We start from the raw sequence: 20,000 nt of genomic DNA on the forward strand, positions 1-20,000 counted from the left end.
ATCATACTCAGTTTAGAGCAACGCAAAGTATTATTTTCCACAGACCTAAGTACAGTTTTGAGGAGAAACTTGCAAATACATTGCTACTTAAATTTGTACATCTCCAAACAGTTACTGAAACCTGACTATTTGCCATTCGTGTTCTTCCAATTACTGATACGCAACTTATTGTCAATAAAGGCCTAACCACCGGTACCTAAGCGTTGATGTGGAGCCATCTGGAAATGAAGGCGAAAGGTTAGCTTATAGCTTGGCATTGTTAACATTCCCTAGGCAAAGAAAACGGGGCGCAGCTGACGCAAGAGAAAACGAAGTTTTGAAGGCAAGTAGTCATACAAAGACTGCAGTAAAAGGTTGGGAAATGATTTTAAGAAAATGTTAACACCCTGTTGGCGACAACGAGAAACTGTTGATTATGATGTGAGAGTTAAGGAAAACGTAATGCCAATTGATATTTTTTCTGTTAGAATTGCATCCAATTAAAGGAAAAGACACCGTTTACCTCCAATCTTATGCCGTGAGACAATGGAAGGGGGGGCTTAAAAGATTTAGCCGATCCCGATAAAAGCATTGCAGGCGAGAGTTCTAGAACCCTTGCCTCCTACGGCCGAGGGGACTGCGAAGGGCGAGATGATCCACAGATGCTTAGGAAGAAATGAATAGGGAACGAGAAGAAAAGGGATTCAGAAGAGTGTTGATTAAGCGTCGATTTATCTCTGCGTATAACAGTACGTTTGAACGTCATCCTGATTTTATTCTCATAAAAACTTAGTTCACCATTGTAGGCTTGACCGAAGCGAAAGCGGCAATGTTTTTACTGTTTCAGTATTTCGAATAAGAGGAACATATTTTCGGGAGTTTTATGGTTGCGCAACGTTCGGCCGCCACGAGTTTTAATTAATGAGCGAATCATTAATTGATCATTAGTTTAAGCAACTCAGATGATTAGGCGCGCGTCGTGTTAACGACCACAAAAGGCTGGTGTGTCTAGGGGGGGGAGGGGGGATCTAAAGCGAGTAATAACTTAGGCTTTTAACCTGATATCCCGTGAGGCCCGGATGACCTGGGAAATGCAGGGCGTGCGGTTGGGTGGGTGGTGGTGGTGGGCGGGGGGGGGGGGGGGGACGCAACAACTTTCTACGCCCACTCGCCGAGGCTGCATTTCCTGCCTCATCCCCACGCGTGACCCTTTCGTCGGTCACCTCTGCCCTGTCCTATTTTCTTTGCTGCACCTTGCTTTGCTGCTTGATTATTTATTTTTTCATCTCCTTGCCTCTAATCCTCCTTTTACTTCTTCCTCCTGTTCCCTTTTTCTTTACATTTGACCCTCATCTCCCTCGTAGTTTCCTTCTTTTCTCTTTGGCTCTCTCCTCCTTTTTATCCCTCTCGCTCCCATCCCCTCCCGCTACCCCGTTCAATCGAGGCAGAGAGTCAGCCATGCAACTTTACAAGACGTTCGGATTAACGTTCCACGGAATACCATCAGGTTTGGGCAGCGCCAGGGCTACAAGTGCATTAAGATTACGTCTGCTTCATCTTGTGCTCTCTCCCCCCTCTCCCTCTCTCCCCTCTCTCTCTCACCCTCTCCTTCTTTATGTCTTTGCCTCTCTCTCTCTCTCTCTCTCTTTTCCTTTTAGCATATGATAAAACAACTATACAGGCATATCACAAATTACGAATTTCTTGATGGACAAGCATTGATGATGAATAATGTAAGTGTAAAATGTTTGAGGCATCTGTGCCGAGACAAGAATGATGTCTTATGTGCCCACTTGTTAAGATACAGTGCTATTGTCTTTGTTTATTTAATTCTAAAAAGTTGGTACACTTCGCGTAATAATAGGTTTCTGCAATGAAATCAGGTCGTTCCTTGGAGTAGGGTCTGAAAGTTCAACCGGGAATGCAATTTCTAACGCCTCGAATCTGCATAAGCGTCAGAGCCGTCGTGGAGAGAATTTGGGGAAGTTTTCGCCTCTCGAATATTTAGGTATTTTTGAGTGCTTGGCAGAGCTGATAGAAAGGAAGCTGAAAAATAAACTAAAGAAACCCAGAAGGAAAATATTTGTTTTTGGAAGTAACATTTAGGAATTCGCATTGATTCGCCAGAATCCCAAATAAGGATGCGGACATATTTCAGGGTTGAATGATAATTGTTCTTTAGGCGGTCAAAAGATGCGTTGAAGTTTTACCAAAATGCTGTTATTTGTTTTGGAATCACAGGGAGAAAGTAATGTAGAATTTCCTCGCCGTTACTTATGTACACATTGACAGATGGACTTCAAAAGAATTTAAAAGAGCTTTGTACTTTTCAACAACTTTTGGCAGTTCAAGAATAATAATTTAGATCCTGAATATAGTCTGATATTATGTGGTTACTGTTGCAGAATGTATAAACGCACATGTACATAAACGTATTAATTAGCGTCTATTTGTGTAAATTCCCATACGCTCGCGCTCTTGTCTGCATGTATATAAATTTTGATATGTATTATAGGTATACATGCATAATATGTATAAACTTGAACATATTTATGTATGTGTACGTGTGTGAACACATGTCTGAATATTTGTCATTTGAATCGAGTTTGTGGATTAGCATCACTATACTTGCCAGCTGTGTCCTGGAGAAGGACTCAGGACTCGCGGGCCAGGACTCCATGCTTTGCCTGCGCTTAATGCGGCGTGACACAGGCAGGAGCTACGCTTCGCGTCGAGCATGACTGCCTTGACAACTCGCTGTTTATGTCCCTCAAGGACACATTCTCGGAAATATCCTTTTGATGCGGCAATATCTGCGCACCTTTGTACTTGGGGCTTTGCTGTTGTGTGGGAGGTCCTGCGCTAAGAATTGGTGTGCCGATAGTCCAGTCTCTTGTGGAGCTTCAGTGGGCTGGCGGCGAGTGTCCACGGGTCGGGATTGATTGACTTTGGATAGCCAGGGTGTGGGAGGGAGGGGAGGGGCCTCAATGGCTTGATTGATCCGCTGCTGCTTCCGATTTCGCCGATGAGGATGTCGCCGTTCGAGCGCTCTGGGCGCTCTGGGCGCTCTGGGACGCCGGTCGTCGGGAACGAGCTTATTGTCACGTAATTGGATTAAAGGCTGACATTATCTCCGCACTGCAACCTATTCTGCTTTTATCTCTCGGCGAGAGTGTGTGCATACCCAACTTATTTTGTTCAGAGTTAGAATGAGAAGGATTTCTACTACAGTTGATCATATATAAACTGAGAGTGGTCGTAGTAGGGGTTTGTCGGTGATTGAGCCCTATCGTTTTCATATTTTATATCATCTACAGTTGCCTTGTTAGTTTTCACAAAGTGTGGCTTAAGACAAGTGCAGGTATCAGCAACACGTGAGAGGCTCGTGAGAGGTCGAACTACAGCAGACTTGAAATATTGTTTCTTTTCTTGTTGTAAAGATTGCAAGGGTGTTAGGATGAGATTTTTTCCTTTTACCTCAGGAGTAAAAGCACACTTTTGTTCGTTGGTGATAACGAGAAAGTTATTTGTTTGGTAGGGGTCGCCATAGAAACGATATTTCACAGAAAATGGGTAGGAATGTAGCGGTTACTTATCATTTTCTCGCGGGCCAATGTTTCTCATTCCTCAGTGTACTTTCATTGAGTTTATGTGACCTTGATATTTTCTTTATCTGAACAAATTATATTAAAAAGATTTAAAAAAAAACAGGAAGAATTAGCTCCAGGAATTATCGACATTTTATTCGACACAAATGTTAAATTGCTGGGCCGAGTGCGCTTCCACTTTCTACATCAGTTTTTTGCGTCCGGAAATTCATGTAAATTGCTTGAAATTACGGAATAATGGCCACGTTTACTTTAAGAACTCTTCTGTTTGACAGGAAGGGGTGTGTGTGTGTGTGTGTGTGTGTGTGTGTGTGTGTGTGTGTGTGTGTGTGTGTGTGTGTGTGTGTGTGTGTGTGTGTGTGTGTGTGTGTGTGTGTGTGTGAGAGAGAGAGAGTGAGAGAGAGTGAGAGAGAGTGAGTGTATGTGTGAGAGTGGGAAGAGATGAAAATAAACAGAAGCAAAAGTACGATGGAAAGGAGCAAACATAAGATGAAAAATAGATAAAAAAGAGGTAAGGTAAGGGGGGGGTAATAAAGGAATAGAAGAAGACTACAGTTAAAGGGGAAAACAAAGAGAAGGGGGGTAGGGGGTAGGCCTGGGATGGCTTTCGAATTCATGTTTGTCACGTGATCTCGCCCGGCGAATGGACGCGGCCGACCTCCCGCGCCATTCCGGGGGTTGCGGACGCCATGGCAAGGGAGGGACGCTTTCACAAGGGCTGGCTTTATTGTCAATCATTCGTGTTTATTGCTTGCTAGTGCAGAGCGTGGATTTTCGAGTGTCAAACTTTGAAATCAGGGTTGAAGTGGTTAGGCTCATCAGGGTTTGTCCTCGTTCACCCGCATTCGTCATCATGATAATCTGCTCTTTCGTAGTGTTGCGTGGACCTCATCCTTTCGAAACGCAGCGGCATTCGGTCTCCAGGCTATCGGAATTGCAAGCCTTTGAGGCACGCCCTCCTCCCTCTCTCTGCCCAGCCCAGACTTGCCTCTCCCAGCCTCCAGCCTCCAGCCTCTCCTCCCTTCCGGACTTTGCCGTTGTTTTTGCTTCCCGTAAGAATCCCAAACTGCTCAACGATTTCCTCCCAAGGGTCAGGAAGGGCCGGGATTGGGAGCTGCGCCTAGCATTCGAATGGCAGGGAAAGAACATGCGCCTGTAGAAGGTTCTCGAAGGTTAAATGTGCTGCCTTAACGAGGTCGTACCGAAAGATAGCTAAGGTTTAGGGAAGTAATTATAAATTTTATATTGAAAGTTTTTAACCCATTGCATTAATTAAAGCGAGACGTAGCATAATATTAGATATCTGTGAAGTCCTTCAGTTGTTGTTTTATATTAGATCCTTCGCCAGTATATGAGATAATGAATTAAACATCAACGATAAAAAACGCTTGAACGAAAACTAGAAGTATTAGAAGTAGGTAAATATAGCATATCAATCAATCGAATGAATACATTTAATAAGCACAAAAGAAATTTGGCGGTGGGAAATATTTAGGACTAAATATAAGGTAGGATGAGCCTGAGAATGTTAATCGAGAAGGGGAGGGTTTGGAAAGGAGTCGGGGGATGAGAGAGAGAGAGAGAAGGAGGAAAGAGAGAGAGAGAGAGAGAGATAGAGATGAGAATAGAGAAGAGAGAGAGATAGAGATAAGAGAGATAGAGAGAGAGATGAGATAGAGATAGAAGAGATAGAGATAGAGATAGAGATAGAGATAGAGAAGAAGATAGGAGAGAGATAGAGAGATATAGAGAGAGAGGAGAGAGGAGAGAGGGAGAGAGAGAGAGAGAGAGAGAGAGAGAGAGAGAGAGAGAGAGAGAGAGAGAGAGAGAGAGAGAGAGAGAGAGAGGCGTCCATACCGTCATTACTCGAGAGGATCTGAGGGTCTCAAGGAGTTCGCGATAGAAGTTATTGATGTTGTAGTCTTGTTCTCAAGGGTATTTCTAGAAACTGACGAAAAAACGGCCTCGGCGAGTGTGACTCTCTGGCATTTTCATATTCCGTGGTTAGCCTATTCGAGTATTTTTTCTCGTTGTTAGTCGGTTATAGTGGCACAACCGATCAACTGTGTGCACGTTGAGCACTCCGGCGTTTAGTCCCACGAGAATGAAGTGGCCAAGAGCCCACAGAAGGACGGCGTGTCCCGGAATACTCGAGAGAGCAACAACACTTTCTTGGCGCGAGTTCCTCTGCTAGGTTTGTAATGAAATTATCGAGTTCCGCCACTCAAGCTTTAGAAAGTGATCATGTAAAAATGTGATTACCTCATCTGTAACGTGGCAGCCATGTCGTTAGCATCGAGCTTATTTTGAGGGTCATTGGATCCTGTCTTCAAATAATGAATGGTCTCAGACACGGAATAAAAAGTGTAGCCTTGCGGGGCGGTCAGAAATGTCATCTCTTTCTGATTGTTTGTTCGTGTGCTGGCCTTGCATGTCGCTCTTTATTACTGTGCAGTGAGCGTGGAGGGCCGGAGCCGCTGTTGAAATCGGACCGGATGATAGTGATCGAGGAGACGAGTCGCGTGACGCAGAGCTTGATCACTCATTCGGCGTCTGAGCAGACGGTGGCGCCGAAGTCCTCCGAAGTTGCTTTTACGCAAGATCGGGAGAGAATTACTGCAACGAAAATGATTGGAGCCAAGCGGGATCGGATTGGAAATGAAGCCACCCGAGCGCGCGTGCGTGTGCGTTGCTTGTATGTGTGTGTGTGTGTGTGTGTGTGTGTGTGTGTGTGTGTGTGTGTGTGTGTGTGTGTGTGTGTGTGTGTGTGTGTGTGTGTGTGTGTGTGTGTGTGTGTGTGTGTGTGTGTGTGTGTGTGTGTGTGTTTTATTTCTTTTTTTTTGAGGAGTGGGGGGTGGTTAGGATGGGAGTAGTATGGCATTTTAACAACCATTTCAAGGTCCATGTACAGTGTTTCCAGTTTGGTAGTTTTGTTTCAGTGTCAATGTTAAGGTAACAAAATGTGGTCTACTTTGACCTTTTCCTTTTAACCTTATATTCCAAAATCTCTCTAACCGTTCCATTGGTTCGCGATCCAACTGAACCTTCTTGCTCACAAGTACTTGTGTTTTCGCTTGCATTGCCGTGCACAGAAGAGACAGCGCAACAGCCCGTCCTTTGTTTGGGTGAATTTTCCAGAAAATTGTTGGTTCCACTTATGGATCTCCAGCTGCGGTGCGATAAGCCTCGGTTACTGTGCTGAAGAAGGAAAAGAAAGAGTGTGAGTGCCCGTGCGCTCGAGTCCTCGTGTAAGGGGAGGGGAGCCATTATGAGGATAGAGTGGCAGATGTTAGGCGAAGGAAAGGTTGTGTGGATAGGAGAAGTGTGAAAGGGAGCAGTATGGCCGCAAAAAATGATTAGTGGAGGACATGATGAGGAGTGTTTTGATGACGAGTACGGGAGGGGCAAGACCAGGTCCATGTTAAGGGAGACATACCGACGGGTCGGTGGTGCCGCAGCGGTGGAGCTTGGGGAGGTCTTCTTGCAGGGAAATGTGCGTGCAACGTGCTCAGAACAGGGGTCGAGAGGAGGGAAGGCGAATGTGGCAGAAAATGACACAACCGGAGGAACTAGACGACGGGACGTGAGTGTTGTAGTGGTGTTGTGCGAGAGGCGGGAAACGCTGGGTTGTCGTGAGTTACTCTGTGCTTAGTGTGTACGGCTGTGATCACGCACTCTCTAACCAGACCTTGAGATGTGTGAACACCATTATGAACGGAGGGAAAAGGGGCCTTCTGATTTTATTTTTTGTGTGTGTGATCTGGAGTGTGTTATCTATCTATCTATATACACATAAGCATATATATATGCTTATGTTTATGCTTATGCATATGCTTATACATATATCTATACTTATACATATGCATACACATACACATACACATACACATAAACATACTCATAAACATACTCATAAACATACTCATAAACATACACATACACATACACATACACATACACATACACATATTCATACTACATACATACATACATACATACATATATATATATATTATATATAATATATATATATATATATACATATATATATATATATATATATACATATATATATATATACATATATATATATATATATACATATATATATATTTATATATATATATTTTTATATATATGTATATATTTATATATATATATATATATATATATATATATATATTATATATATATATTATATATATATATATATTTATATATATATATATATTATATATTATATTATATATATATATATTTTATATATATATATATATATATATATATATATTATATATATATATATATATATTAATATATATATATATTATATATATAATATATATATATATTTATATATATATATATATATATTATATATATTTATTATATATATATATATATATATATATATATATATAATAAAGATATATATATAGATAGAGAGAGAGAGAGAGAGAGAAGAGAGAGAGAAGAGAGAGAGAAGAGAGAGAGATACAGACAAAGAGAAAAGAAGAGAAAGAATACAAGAGATACAAACAAAGAGAACAGACATAGAGAGAAAGAGAAAGAGAAAGAGAAAGAGAAAGAGAGAGAGAGAGAGAGAGAGAGAGAGAGAGAGAGATACATACATATACATACACATACATACACATACATACGTGCTTACATATTTACATGCATACTTATATACTAACATGCATATATCCTAATACATATACACATATACGCACGCACACACACACACACACACACACACACACACACACACACACACACACACACACACACACACACACACACACACACACACACACACACATACATACATACATACATACATATATACATACATATATACATGCACACACAATGGGAATTTATAAACTTTTGGAGATTCTACTCTGGAGACTTATAAAGTTGTAATGCCGCGCATGGGAGAAGCATTGGTGTTTAGGCCTTAAACTGAATATGATGCCAGTTATATTATTTATTTTATTATATTTGTGGGGTGGGGGCACGGGATTGATCGTGGCAGCGGAATGTGTGTTAGTGACGCAGCCGATGGTTGAGACAGGTGCCAGTGATGAAAGGCTTGGGCTGTGAATGTAGCCGTCGAATGTCAAAATATCGATTCGAACTATTGCACCGGGATTTTGATGTTCGGAGAGAAATGGCAATTAATGTATGCGATGATGATGTGGTGGGCGTGTGGGCGTGTCTAGCTCTTTGACTTTCCCCGTGTGCGGGTTGGCTGCGTCGCGTGGAACCGGGAGTCCGGCGCGCCGTGTTGTTGAGGTGCGCGAGGGTTAGTCGTGCTGCTCTACCTGCCTTTGCGCGTCCGCCGCGCCTGCGCTCCTGGACGCTCGGATTTTGTTGTTTACAACCACCAAGTAGCCATCGCGCCTTTGTCAGCTGTGCCGTGATTGTTTATAACTTCCGATTCGTAGTTACAACCGCTGGCTCTGTTGCATAAATTCGTGAGCGCGACGTGGATCTCCAGTGAGGAGAGGCAAGAGGAGGCATGAGAGTGAGTTGAGGAGCGGTGATGTGTCCTTGTCTTACAAGGACATCTTCATCCTATCATGACTCACTGCCTGTTCTCAAAGTTTTAAATCTCTGTTTTGCGAAGAACTTAATGTGTTGATATAAAGCGTGTGGCACCATAGTCATTTTTGCTGCGCTTTACGATTGGCAGATCATGATAATACCGTTATACTTATTATTGATTTAGTTAATTTTCCGGTCAACACGGAGTTTCTGTCGTGGCTGTTTTTCTTATACTTATTTATATTCTTAGGGGTCATTTCAATTTGTGTGTTTTTATTACACACATTTTCTCTGTCGTCCATATATGTAAATACGGGATTAGTGCGGTAGATAGTAACACCTTTAAAAATTCTGTCAGTTTGCATTGTTCGGGGCACATTGGCATACAAAGAAATGTTTTAAATGTTTTCTGTATGGAAGACTAAGGGTCACTCCGCGACTGGCTCAGTGCCATGGGGAGAACTGTGGACAAATAGAGAGTCGAACCTTGAAAGGGAGATTGGAGTGTCTCTTAACCGCACCGACATTGAGGACCGCGGTCGGGCCGTGCAGTTTCATCAACCTTGGTTTTTATAATTCGATGTGTAGGCTGCTCCATCTTTATATGGAGTTGCCACATGTAGAGAACGGTTCAGGCATTACGCTCTTCCTTATCCATCTTAATTAAAGTTCGTTAGAAGTTCATAAACTGAATCTCTTTTCTGTGGAAGCGTCCAGGCCTGCTTCATGGGCGGCGCAAACCCTCGTGGGAAAACGCGTTTGGAAATGAGCTGAAGCCATCCCCGGGATACCTGGATGAGCCGCGCGGTGGAACGCCAGTGGTGCAGTGGAGGAAGTGGAGAGATTGGAAAGTATGGTGTGTGGAAGGAGGCGCTGGGGTGAGTAGCCTGTGCCGGCCGGTGCTGACGATGGTAAACTGTTACGGTTAAGGCATTGCACTCCAGGAGAAGTTGATGGAGCGCCATGTGGTGTGTGTATGGAAATGAAGCTGTGTGTGAAGCACGCGCAGTGCTTGGCTTCAATGTGCATGCATTTTTTGAATTCCCGTCTTTATTTTTTACTGATGTTTAATTTTATAAATCAGATCGAGAAGAGAATCGGATAGACCTATAAAATAATCGAAAATAAAAAAAAGTTGTAGCCACAGACGAATGAGACCGCAGTGAGTGTCATAAAACTGGAAACTCTTGTGCGCGTGTAACTAGTGTCGAAAGAAAAAAAAAACACCCCCCCTCCCCCTCCGTCTTACTCACCGCCGTCGCCGCTTCTGTCATGAAGAACCCGTCTCTCAACTCCTACTTTTCCTACCGGTAAGTAACGTGGGCTTTGCGTGAGGCGACGCACTCCCGAGGGCGCTCCCGCCCAGTGAAAATATTGTACGTTGCATCTTGAGAGCCTAACTTTGCTGTATTTTTCCATTCTTTTCCCCTGGTTTTCGTCCGTGTTCTTTCCCCTCACTGATGTCTAGAGACCATGAAGTGGACTTATCACATTTTGGCGCAGTTTTAATTGGTCAGCCGCAGCGATCCACAGGGGAGAAATTGCGCGGTGTTTGTCTGCAGTTTCTCCCCGAATTGCTCGGAACCGCAGCTACGTCTTTGTAACGTCGCGCGATCGTTCATAATGATACGTCATGAAGCTTAAGTATCAGTGTGTGCTAGAGGCTCGTCTAGGTTGCCATCTGGCGGCCGTCGTAGGAAAAGCTACTGAGGAGGCTACATGAAGGAGCGACTCCGACCATTTAGCCCCGAGAGGGCGCTGGAGCGAGCAGTGGGCGGGCGGGTGATAGGCATAGCGTCAGAGTTACAGCTTTGCGGTGCAGATTTGCATGGGTAATTAGCTGCGTAAATGGAGTTAGGTTTAACTGCAGTTAGGCTTTCTTACCGGAAGAACTGCCAGAGCGTGCATTCGTTATTGCTGGTCATTGGATCTCACTTTCTGTTAGGTAATAGTTTGGTAAATATTTACATCTTAGTTTTCAAGAATTCAGGAATTTGAACGATATATTAGAAGACGGAAACTGATGCTGTTTGAAAAAAAAAAACAGAATGGGGCACATACACACACACACACACACACACACACACACACACACACACACACACACACACACACACACACACACACACACACACACACACACACACACAGACACACATACAGTGTGTATGTGTATATGTATATGTATATGTATGTGTACATATGTTCACATTCGCATGTGCATGCGTGAGTGTAAGTGTGATATGTGTGAACAGCCGAGATACATTCCTTTTCACTTAGAAAATGGCGCAGAAACCACAGACCACGGCATACGACAGCCAGCCGCCTGCGAGGGGCTCCCCTGCCAAGCGCACCGAGAGTTATCCGTCTGATTTGAAACGGTTAGCCCAGTGCCATATAATAAAAACATTGATAAGGGACCCTCTGTTTCCCTGGTCGCCGTCCCTGGCCGTCGTTTTTCTCCAACGCCGATGGCTGCATCTCGCGTGTGGGCGCTGCCGCCCGTCACGAGAACATTGCCTCAGCGTCGAGTCATCGCTGAGTTCTCTTCACTGAGCCAGCTGCTTCTATGCTCTTTTTTCCCAGGCTGTTACGAACTTGCTGTACAAAACAGTCTCTAAGAATTCTGTCTATGAATTTCGTTCCCCATGGAACCCTCCGTATCGCTATCGCTTCTTTCAAAAGTCCGTTGATGGTATTAATTCCTTTGAGTAACGGGTGACAGTCGCCACCGTCGTTGCTAATAAGCTGATGCGAGACGTTTTCCAGGGAGCGCCTGGAGAGGAACACTTGTTAAAATCGTATTACTAATTTTAGAAGGTAACGGCGGGGCTCAGGCGCGAGGTCGTGGTTTTATGAAACCTTTATGGTCGTCTTGTTATTTGTCGGTTGCTGCACAGTTTATCTTTTATACTTTTTGTCTTATGATAGCTAGGGACCGTAATGCGATTGGCGTTAGTCCAACTTTTTTGCCTAGAAAGTGTACATGCACTTTCGCACTTGAATTCGTACGGCGTGTAGCCTATACCTTGCGGCCTCTCCTCCAACGCCACCAACTTGCTTATTACTCCGGCCTACATGCCGGCCACTTGCTCGAGTGCCAGCCACTGCCAGGCATGCCTCCGCGGGAAATAGCAAAGGGTCATAATACTATTTGTAGTAATTCGATGCCTGCCACCTGTACGAACCGAGTGGGGAATAATGCCAGATCAGGGAGATAGGGGACTAGGCTTTGGAATCATGTCAGCCGAGGGTTTGTGGTTTGGTAGTGGAGGAAGCTGTGGCGACACCGGAGAAGGTGCAGAAGGAGGAAAGAAGGAGAATGCTCTGGGTAGAGGAGGGCCGAGGCGCTGCGAGTTGGAGGCGAGTAGAGGATGCCAGAGGGTGCCTCGCGCTAGAGACAGCAATGCTGGATTAGGGAACGCCACTAAGCAACAGTTTCAGAAGCTAGTGTTAGCGGAGTAACTTTGGGAAGGGAGTTGATGAAAGTAGAAGAAAAATATGATGACGGGTCTGAGCACACAACGCAACGTTCCCATGGTAGGTGAATGTGGCGTAATAAAGGGCCATAACGCCACGGGAGGCTTGTTATCGCCGTTCAGCCATTTTATTTTGCAACGCAGCGATGGCCCTCGAATGCCTGAGGGTCGCAATTTTCCTGTCTGAACCTGCTCGGGATTTGTTTTTTTGACAAGGTTAAGTTCGGCGGTGGGTCACGTGACCTGTCGGTGCTGGAATTTGTGTCTGACCTTCAGCTTCCATTCTCTTATCTTCATTTCAAAGCGTATGTATCGAGATAGAAACCTTTAAAATGAAATATACATCATGATGCTATGAAATTCGTAAGTTTATAATGAACCGCTCCTATATATTTTTAAATGTGATTCATGCGTGTTATCTCGTGGATATGCGGGGGTGGGGGGTACGTCCTAGTCCATTTGGTTGGTTTCCGTTCACGCAACATGCTGGGCGCTCGCAGGGCAACATGACTGGTTTACCTGTTACCATGTGATCTCCAGAGTGTACCGCCGCCGTTGCCTCTGTGCAGCGGGGCTCGACATACAAGGTGCATGCGATGGTACACGCCGCTTTCAAGTACTCGGAGATGCCTCATGCTATTCTGAAGTAAGAGTAAATAATGGGGAGAATAGGAGTATCTATTCTGGTTTGCATTTTTGTTTATAATGTTTGCAGCTGCTCACATATTACTGAATTTGTCATCTATTGTATACATAATTCAGATATACACGTTTGTGTAGTGGGTGTTGCTTCTTGGATATCCTGAGTGGCCATAGACGTTAGCACATCCTGTTAGCGCAAATGTCAGATCAGCAGCAGCGACACTAAGGAGAGTCATCAGAGGCTAAAGTATTGTCAATGAAAGTTTTCATGAGGCGCAGTGGGTGAAAGTGCACCGCGTGATTATGCGTGTCTCTGGTTCGTAATCACTCACTAATGTTCTGAGGCGCACATAGCGATCGGACCCTCCAATAGTTTGCCTTATCACCCGCGTTTCTCTTCCTACCATAAGAACATGGTCGCGTGAGGAGGTAAGAAGCAGCTTCTTTATAACCGTTACTCAGTATCTTACGAGCTACGCGGCCTGGTGCTGGTTCTGCCAAAGAAAGGCTGACTTTGTGAGTCATTTTTCATATGAGGGTAATTACTCTTATTTGGTATTCGTGGAAGCAAAAGACGGGGCCTTCAGAGCCGCAGGGCGCCGATGTCACATCTCTGTCGGTTCCAGCTTGAGCGTCGGTCGAGAGTCGTCACGCGCGTCATTCGGATGGGAAGAGAGACCAGGTGGCGAAGTGGAAATGGGAGAGGACTTATTTTTCACGGGGAAATGTTGTTTATTGACACGCTTGATGGACACGTGGAGATGATTCAGAGGGTGATGGTGAGAACACGCCTGTGATGATGGTGTTGAAGGTCTGGGGAACATGGACAAGAGTCTCAGTGGATGCATGCGCATTGCCAGTTCCCCATCTCCCTGCACTATAAAGCATATTGGATGCCATTAACGTTCCGAAGTCATGGAGTGTGGCGGTGGCGGAGATAATAGCAACATCTGACTCGCTATTGCGTAGGGGGTGGGATGAAGGGGTAGGGAGAGGGGGGGGGGCTCAGAACGTAGTAATCGTGTTGCGTGAGTCCCTCCTCGTCTCGTAGTGGAGCTTGCTCTTGGGAGAATGGTAGATGACGGTATGTGAAGCGATGAATAGTAGTTTCTGGTGAGTGATCTTTAACAGAAAAAAGTATTTACCAATATTCACGTGTGATTTTTAATCGGTTACCGTGTTTATTTAAAGAAAAAAAAGATTGAGAAGCACGTGGAATTTATAGATTTGACAGATCATGAAACCGCCATTGAAGATGTTGCGAGAGGAGGACGATCTCCGCCAGGGGGTTCCGAGAGAAAAGACTTGGGAAATGAGCGAGGGAAGAGAGACTGAAGTCGGCCCAGAAATGCCTGACGAGGAAGTCCGACGAGGGGGATGGAACCGAGGGACGACAGGGACTCGAATGCGTTGATCTGGCGACGCCGAAAGACACGGAGGCTGCCTGGGAGAGCAGCATCCGAGCCTTGTAGTTAGGACAGAGAGGACGTTGAGGCGGCCGGCGGAGCCTCGGGCCGGACGCCATTTGTTCGAGAAACTTTCTCGCTTTGCCCTGCTACTGCATCCATTGTGTTCAACTTTTGCAATTATCTCTTGTGTAATTCTTAAAATCCTGAGAATAACTTTTAGCTTTTACTTGTAAGCTTACCAGTAGGGAACCAATCATAAGATGATCTATGTGTGTGTACTTTAAACAAAAAGTAATTACTGTTTCTGTTGTACTCAAACGTTTTTCGATGATTGTTTGTGTAAAGTGAGAGCTTGTTGTACATGTGCATTGTAAATTGTACTGCACCATGTTTGATGTCCCTGTGTGTGTCCTGACCACGTGTTGTCCCTTGATCCCCAGCGCCCCTAAGCGGGTAGGAGGCACCGCGGTGGCGTCCCAGCTGTACCGCACGTCTTCCTTCTCATCGGGCCGCTCCTCCGCCGCCGATCAGGAAGATATGTACTCTGACGCTTCCCTCGAGGACGACGTGCTCGACCTCAACCACAAGGTCAGATTCCCCTGCCTGCCTGCACGGGCGGACGGTGCTTCGCCGAGTATCTGGTGGTGGTGGAGGTGGTAGTGGCGCATGCTTTCTGCTTTCTAGATGGCCTCTTCATCCCTAGAACACGTTCATGGCTTTTCTCCCATTTTTTGCAGATTCATCTGTGGTCGCTTTCTTACTTGCATCGCTCTCTTTGAGTTTCAGAATTTGGCCGGTTGCGAGTTTTCCTGTTTCCTTTGATAATCACCGCTTGTAGTTTTGAGCAATGGCCAGCTCTTGCACGGTAGCTCAGTGCTTCTGGGTAGAACGGTAGAGGTAGTGGGGGTGATGCCCATCGCATCTCTCATGGTAGTTTTTGTAACAGTAGTTTGCGAACTAACGTCGGGGGTCTTTCCCACCACGGTAGGAGTGTCAATGTGGCCGAGGAGGACCTCATGAGCCTTCACCCTGACCACACCAACGATGCAGAGTACCTGCACGCCAAGGTAAGGAGTTCTGTGACTTGGACTCTTGTTCCGTAAGTTACGAAATCAAATGAGAGCAGCCTTCATCGAGAGACTATATAGACTCAAACAGGTAAGGACAAAGATACGCCACTTATGGTGACCAATTTTTAGTGTCAAGGTTTGTGACCAATCCAGTTGAAAAAAACGGGAGGTTGATAGTTTAGCAGAATCACTGAACGTAAATACCAGAGACTTTGAAAGGAAGCGCCCCATTCGTTTGACCTTGTAAACAGTCCGATTAGGCACACGGGCTACTGATTGCTGAATGCCAAGAGGGGTTTGCCTCGTTAGCACTGATCTTTATTAGCGAATTATAACAGGTTTTATAACCGTACATGTCTGAAGAGCTTAAATGGATAGGTGTAAATGGTTTTATAGCGACTTCTAAAGGCTTGTTAATGTGTATATGCGAATGGACAAAGAAAGGAAACCATTTGACGGTGCGAGGCGAGGGAACAAAGTCGGAGGAGGGTGGAGAGACGGAGGGAGGGGGAGGAGGTGCATAATGAGAGTAGGGAGGAGGAGTCCTCCCGCTATTTGGCGCTGGCGCTGAGCCTCGAGGCCCTCGTCTCGCGGGATGATAGGGGAGGTTTTATTGCTGCCTTAGGTCGCAGTGCCATTATTGAAGGCATTGCGAGACTAAGAGGCCTGCAGTAAGACGATGTTCATCTTACGATGTTCAAGTCTATATTGAGTGGGACTTTAATCATGATGTATGAAGGAATGACCGCTGTGTAAACACCGGGAAGTGAAAGAAAACAGTATTGTGAAGAAGACTCAGATAGTCCCAAAAATATAGTTTGGTATGAAATGACAGGTTGTGGGAGGCAAGAGGAGGTGTCGGCACAGCAATCGTCTTAATGAGTGGCGCATTGTTTTTAGCGTAGGATTGTTTTGGGGGTCGGCGCGGGGCTGAATATCATTGTTAAACAGCTGAGGTGTTGGGGGAGGTCGGGGTAGAGGGAGGGGGTTCCTGTATACTTGAACTCCGCAGTGACATTGTAGCAGTGTGTGGTGAAGGCTGTTGAATTGAACAGGTTGCAATACTAATATCATGTGCCGGGGTTGAGACTCTCCCGCCGCAGGTGCTGACTGTGATCGGCAGGACACCTAGATGGCGCGGAAAATAGACGACAAACACTAGCCGCATTTCGCGCAACTGTATATTTGTGAAGAGGTCATGCAGTAAATATCAGATCTTCCTTTGCCGCCGTCGAACGTATCCGATGTGGCGAAGAGTAGGAAGGGTTAGAGTGAGAGCGAATTCGTTCGCAAAGCGAGAGCTGTGATTGGCGCATTGAGAAGGTAGAATGGCATTAGGACGCGTCAAATTTATCTCCTGTTTGATAGCATTATTTTTTTCTCATTCTTACCTTTTGTACAATCTGTTGTCGGACTTCATGCCGACTTGCTGTTTAAAACATTCATTTTTATGGTATCTCGACTGCTGGTAAACATTTGCATTGCCACTGTGAAAATGAATTGTACTCTTAGCAGTCTAGTTCACGCCTGTGGTAGGTGGGGTGAGGTGTTCTAATTAGGGGCGGCATAGCAGGCGGATCTTTTTAGCTGTTATACACGCACGTGATAGGTGTTGCTAGCTACGGTGTTGAGTTAGGGACAAATTTAGGAGAACATATATACGCGTGTATGCGTATTCACACACACATACGCACTCACATATAAACACACTCACATATAGACACACACTTACGTAGAAACACACTCATATATAAACACACACTCATATATGAACAAACACACTTAGTACACACACACATACACACACACAAACACACACACACACACACACACACACACACACACACACACACACACACACACACACACACACACACACACACACACACACACACACACACACACACACACACACACACACACTCATAACAAAAATATTACGAAAACCCTTACGAAATATCCCCACTCAAGTAATAGCCTCGTTCTGTTCTTGATCTAATCGTTATCTCGTCGATAAGTTAATCTTGTCCCCTTGGTGCCTTGGTCGCCGGGAAAGAAAGGAGTGCGGCAGAAGGCAGGGCGGACGGCGTCGGGCCTCTCCCTCTATGCCAGCGGCCGCCATGAGTGCGAAGTGTGCATAGTGCGAGGGTTAGTCTCTCGCCGCGACAGGATGTTGAGTAAATGCCTCGTGATAACATCAGCGCTCTTCCTCTGGATGCCAAGTTTAGTGTGGGTGAAATACGACGCCGTCCAGAACTGCTGCGAAAGTGTGTCGTGTATTGTGTGCAAATGTGCATTTTGACAAGGGAAGGCAGAATTGCTCAACGGTAGTTCAACGAAACGTGAAATGATCATGGGACATAGCAGAAGTATGAGGGCTAGGTAGGCGGTCGAAGCGGAAGTGCGACTCTAAACCTGACATGTTTTCTTTTATTTGTCACCTTGTTTACAATCTTAGATCACATGTGTGGTAGAAATTAAATGGTCACTTTCGCTTGTTATACGGAAATTTAATATTTTACAAAGATCTTTAAGTGAAGCATTCTTACAAGGACCTGAACAATAACTGACGACATTGTAGCAGTTGCTTCGATTAAGGACAACCGCATTAGCCAGGCCATATAAATTTGGGAGTGCGTGGGTAAACACTGCTTAGAGCACATGTAAGTCTGCCGCACACGTCACCGAGCAGCTCCTTGGGGCCACCATCCCCACTCCTCTCGCTGCTCTCACCATGAGGGTTTGTTCTGCCTCGCTGTCTCTCGGGAAGCTTAAGGGACGAACGTGTTTCGATTCATCAGAAAGTGAAGTGATTCCCCTCTCGAAGAAGGCGATGCTTCGGGGTATTTTATCAGGCGGACGATAAGATTGCGATCCCATCCATGGCCACACGCGGGGTCGTCACCTGAAGTCTCACTGTTAGCTGGAAAAATCAGGAATGGAAGCGGCCTGCGGGAAGGGACAGTGGAAAACATAGGGAAGTTGGCTGGCACTCACAGGTCGCGGGATTGACAGACCGGGCTACAAGTACTAAGTGAGCGTCATGCGAGAGAAAAAAGTATTTGAGAAAACCGCCGTATAGGTAGAGGGAGGGATGCTATAGAAAGGAAGGAGAGAGTGAGGATTGGAGTGGAAAAGACGTGTATGGAAGGGGAGCGGGTTTTGTGCAGCCTAAATGGGTATCCGCATTTAGGGCTACGCATCTTCCCACATAATAAACACTGTGCGGGATGGACTCGGAAAGAACAAGAACAAGAACAAAAATGCTTCGTCTTCGTAGGTTCTGGCGATTCTTGCGGGTAGTGCAGCCTGATAGAAGTCTATTTAAAAATATTAATGAAGTCACTCACCCACAACTTATCTCCCTCTATGGCCTCTATATTTCTTTCTCTTTCTCCGACTCACTCTCTCACTCTCTACTTTTTTCTTTCCTTCTCTTATCTCTCCTCACCTCATCTCACCACTCCTCTTCCCGCCTCTCTCTTAATTTTCTACTGCATTCTACTGTATTCTCTCCTCTACTCTTTGGTTCTCTTCTCTTCTCATCTGGTCTCACCTCTTTATCTCCGTCTCTCTTGGGTTTTCCGGAATGCCATAGATTCCTGGGACATGAAGGTGAGGTCAAGGGTATCAGGAACCGGAAGTGCTTGGAGGTATGCAGGGAGAGGGAGTTTCCCTTCGCTGCCCTTTAGTGTGTGTGGTCTCCCGCAGCATCGTTTAAGCTCCGGACTGCCGCCTGTCCACCCTTATTCTTTGCTTATGTTTACAGTAGCAAAGGACCCAGAAACTGTGTCAGATAGTTATTAAAGGAAAATTAGATCGATTAGTAATCGGACGTGTTTCACCCGTGTCGTTGGAATGTGGTTCAGCAATGCAAACTCCTGCTGCATGCACATCGCCACATGCACTCCCGGCTACGAGGCGGCGGGAGAGTCCTAGAGTGACTCGAGATTACGTCATGGCGCAACTTGGTCTCGCTTGGTGGCGGCGGAGGAGGGGAGACTGGGAGAGGATTCGGCATAATTTAGATCAGCGTTAAATTTCGGCTGTTAGCTAGTAGATTCGTAATAAAATAGATGGATGACGCAACAAAGAAAAGTAGCAAATGCGATATAGTGCCTTTAAGAAACAAGACGTGCTGGGCGTTGCCTCGAGATGATATAAATAATAAAAGTGGGCAGGCGGGGAGGGGAAAAGAGGGGAGCCTCGGTGCCTGGGAAGTTGGCACTCCCACAGTCAGTGCCCAGCCAAACGCGCCTCAGG

The 20,000-nt window shown here is 45.4% G+C and overlaps 2 protein-coding genes across 12 annotated transcripts in view; both read left to right on the top strand.

The window, feature by feature from the left end:
- Positions 1-20,000, top strand: part of LOC122267715 (uncharacterized) — a 142,507-nt gene that overhangs the window by 112,622 nt on the left and 9,885 nt on the right. The window contains exons 8-10 of the mRNA XM_086556650.1: positions 15,108-15,255; positions 15,656-15,665; positions 15,794-15,825. Coding sequence (XP_086412776.1) covers positions 15,108-15,255; positions 15,656-15,665; positions 15,794-15,825 — 190 coding nt within the window. The remainder of the gene's footprint in view (positions 1-15,107; positions 15,256-15,655; positions 15,666-15,793; positions 15,826-20,000) is intronic.
- The window catches only part of LOC147467787 (uncharacterized), a 6,188-nt gene continuing 2,939 nt past the window's right edge, over positions 16,752-20,000 (top strand). The window contains exon 1 of one of the 11 annotated variants that reach the window (XM_086530356.1): positions 16,752-16,792. Coding sequence is in view for 3 of the 11 variants with exons in the window: in XM_086530346.1 (XP_086386472.1) it covers positions 19,814-19,972 (159 nt within the window). In the remaining 8 variants the exon portion in view is untranslated. The other 10 variants (XM_086530347.1, XM_086530351.1, XM_086530350.1 and 7 more) reach the window with 10 other exon arrangements.

Source organism: Penaeus japonicus, unplaced genomic scaffold (genome assembly GCF_977035675.1).
Source record: "Penaeus japonicus unplaced genomic scaffold, GWHDUDI00000001_assembly GWHDUDI00000033, whole genome shotgun sequence".
NCBI classification, from domain to species: Eukaryota; Metazoa; Arthropoda; class Malacostraca; order Decapoda; family Penaeidae; genus Penaeus; species Penaeus japonicus.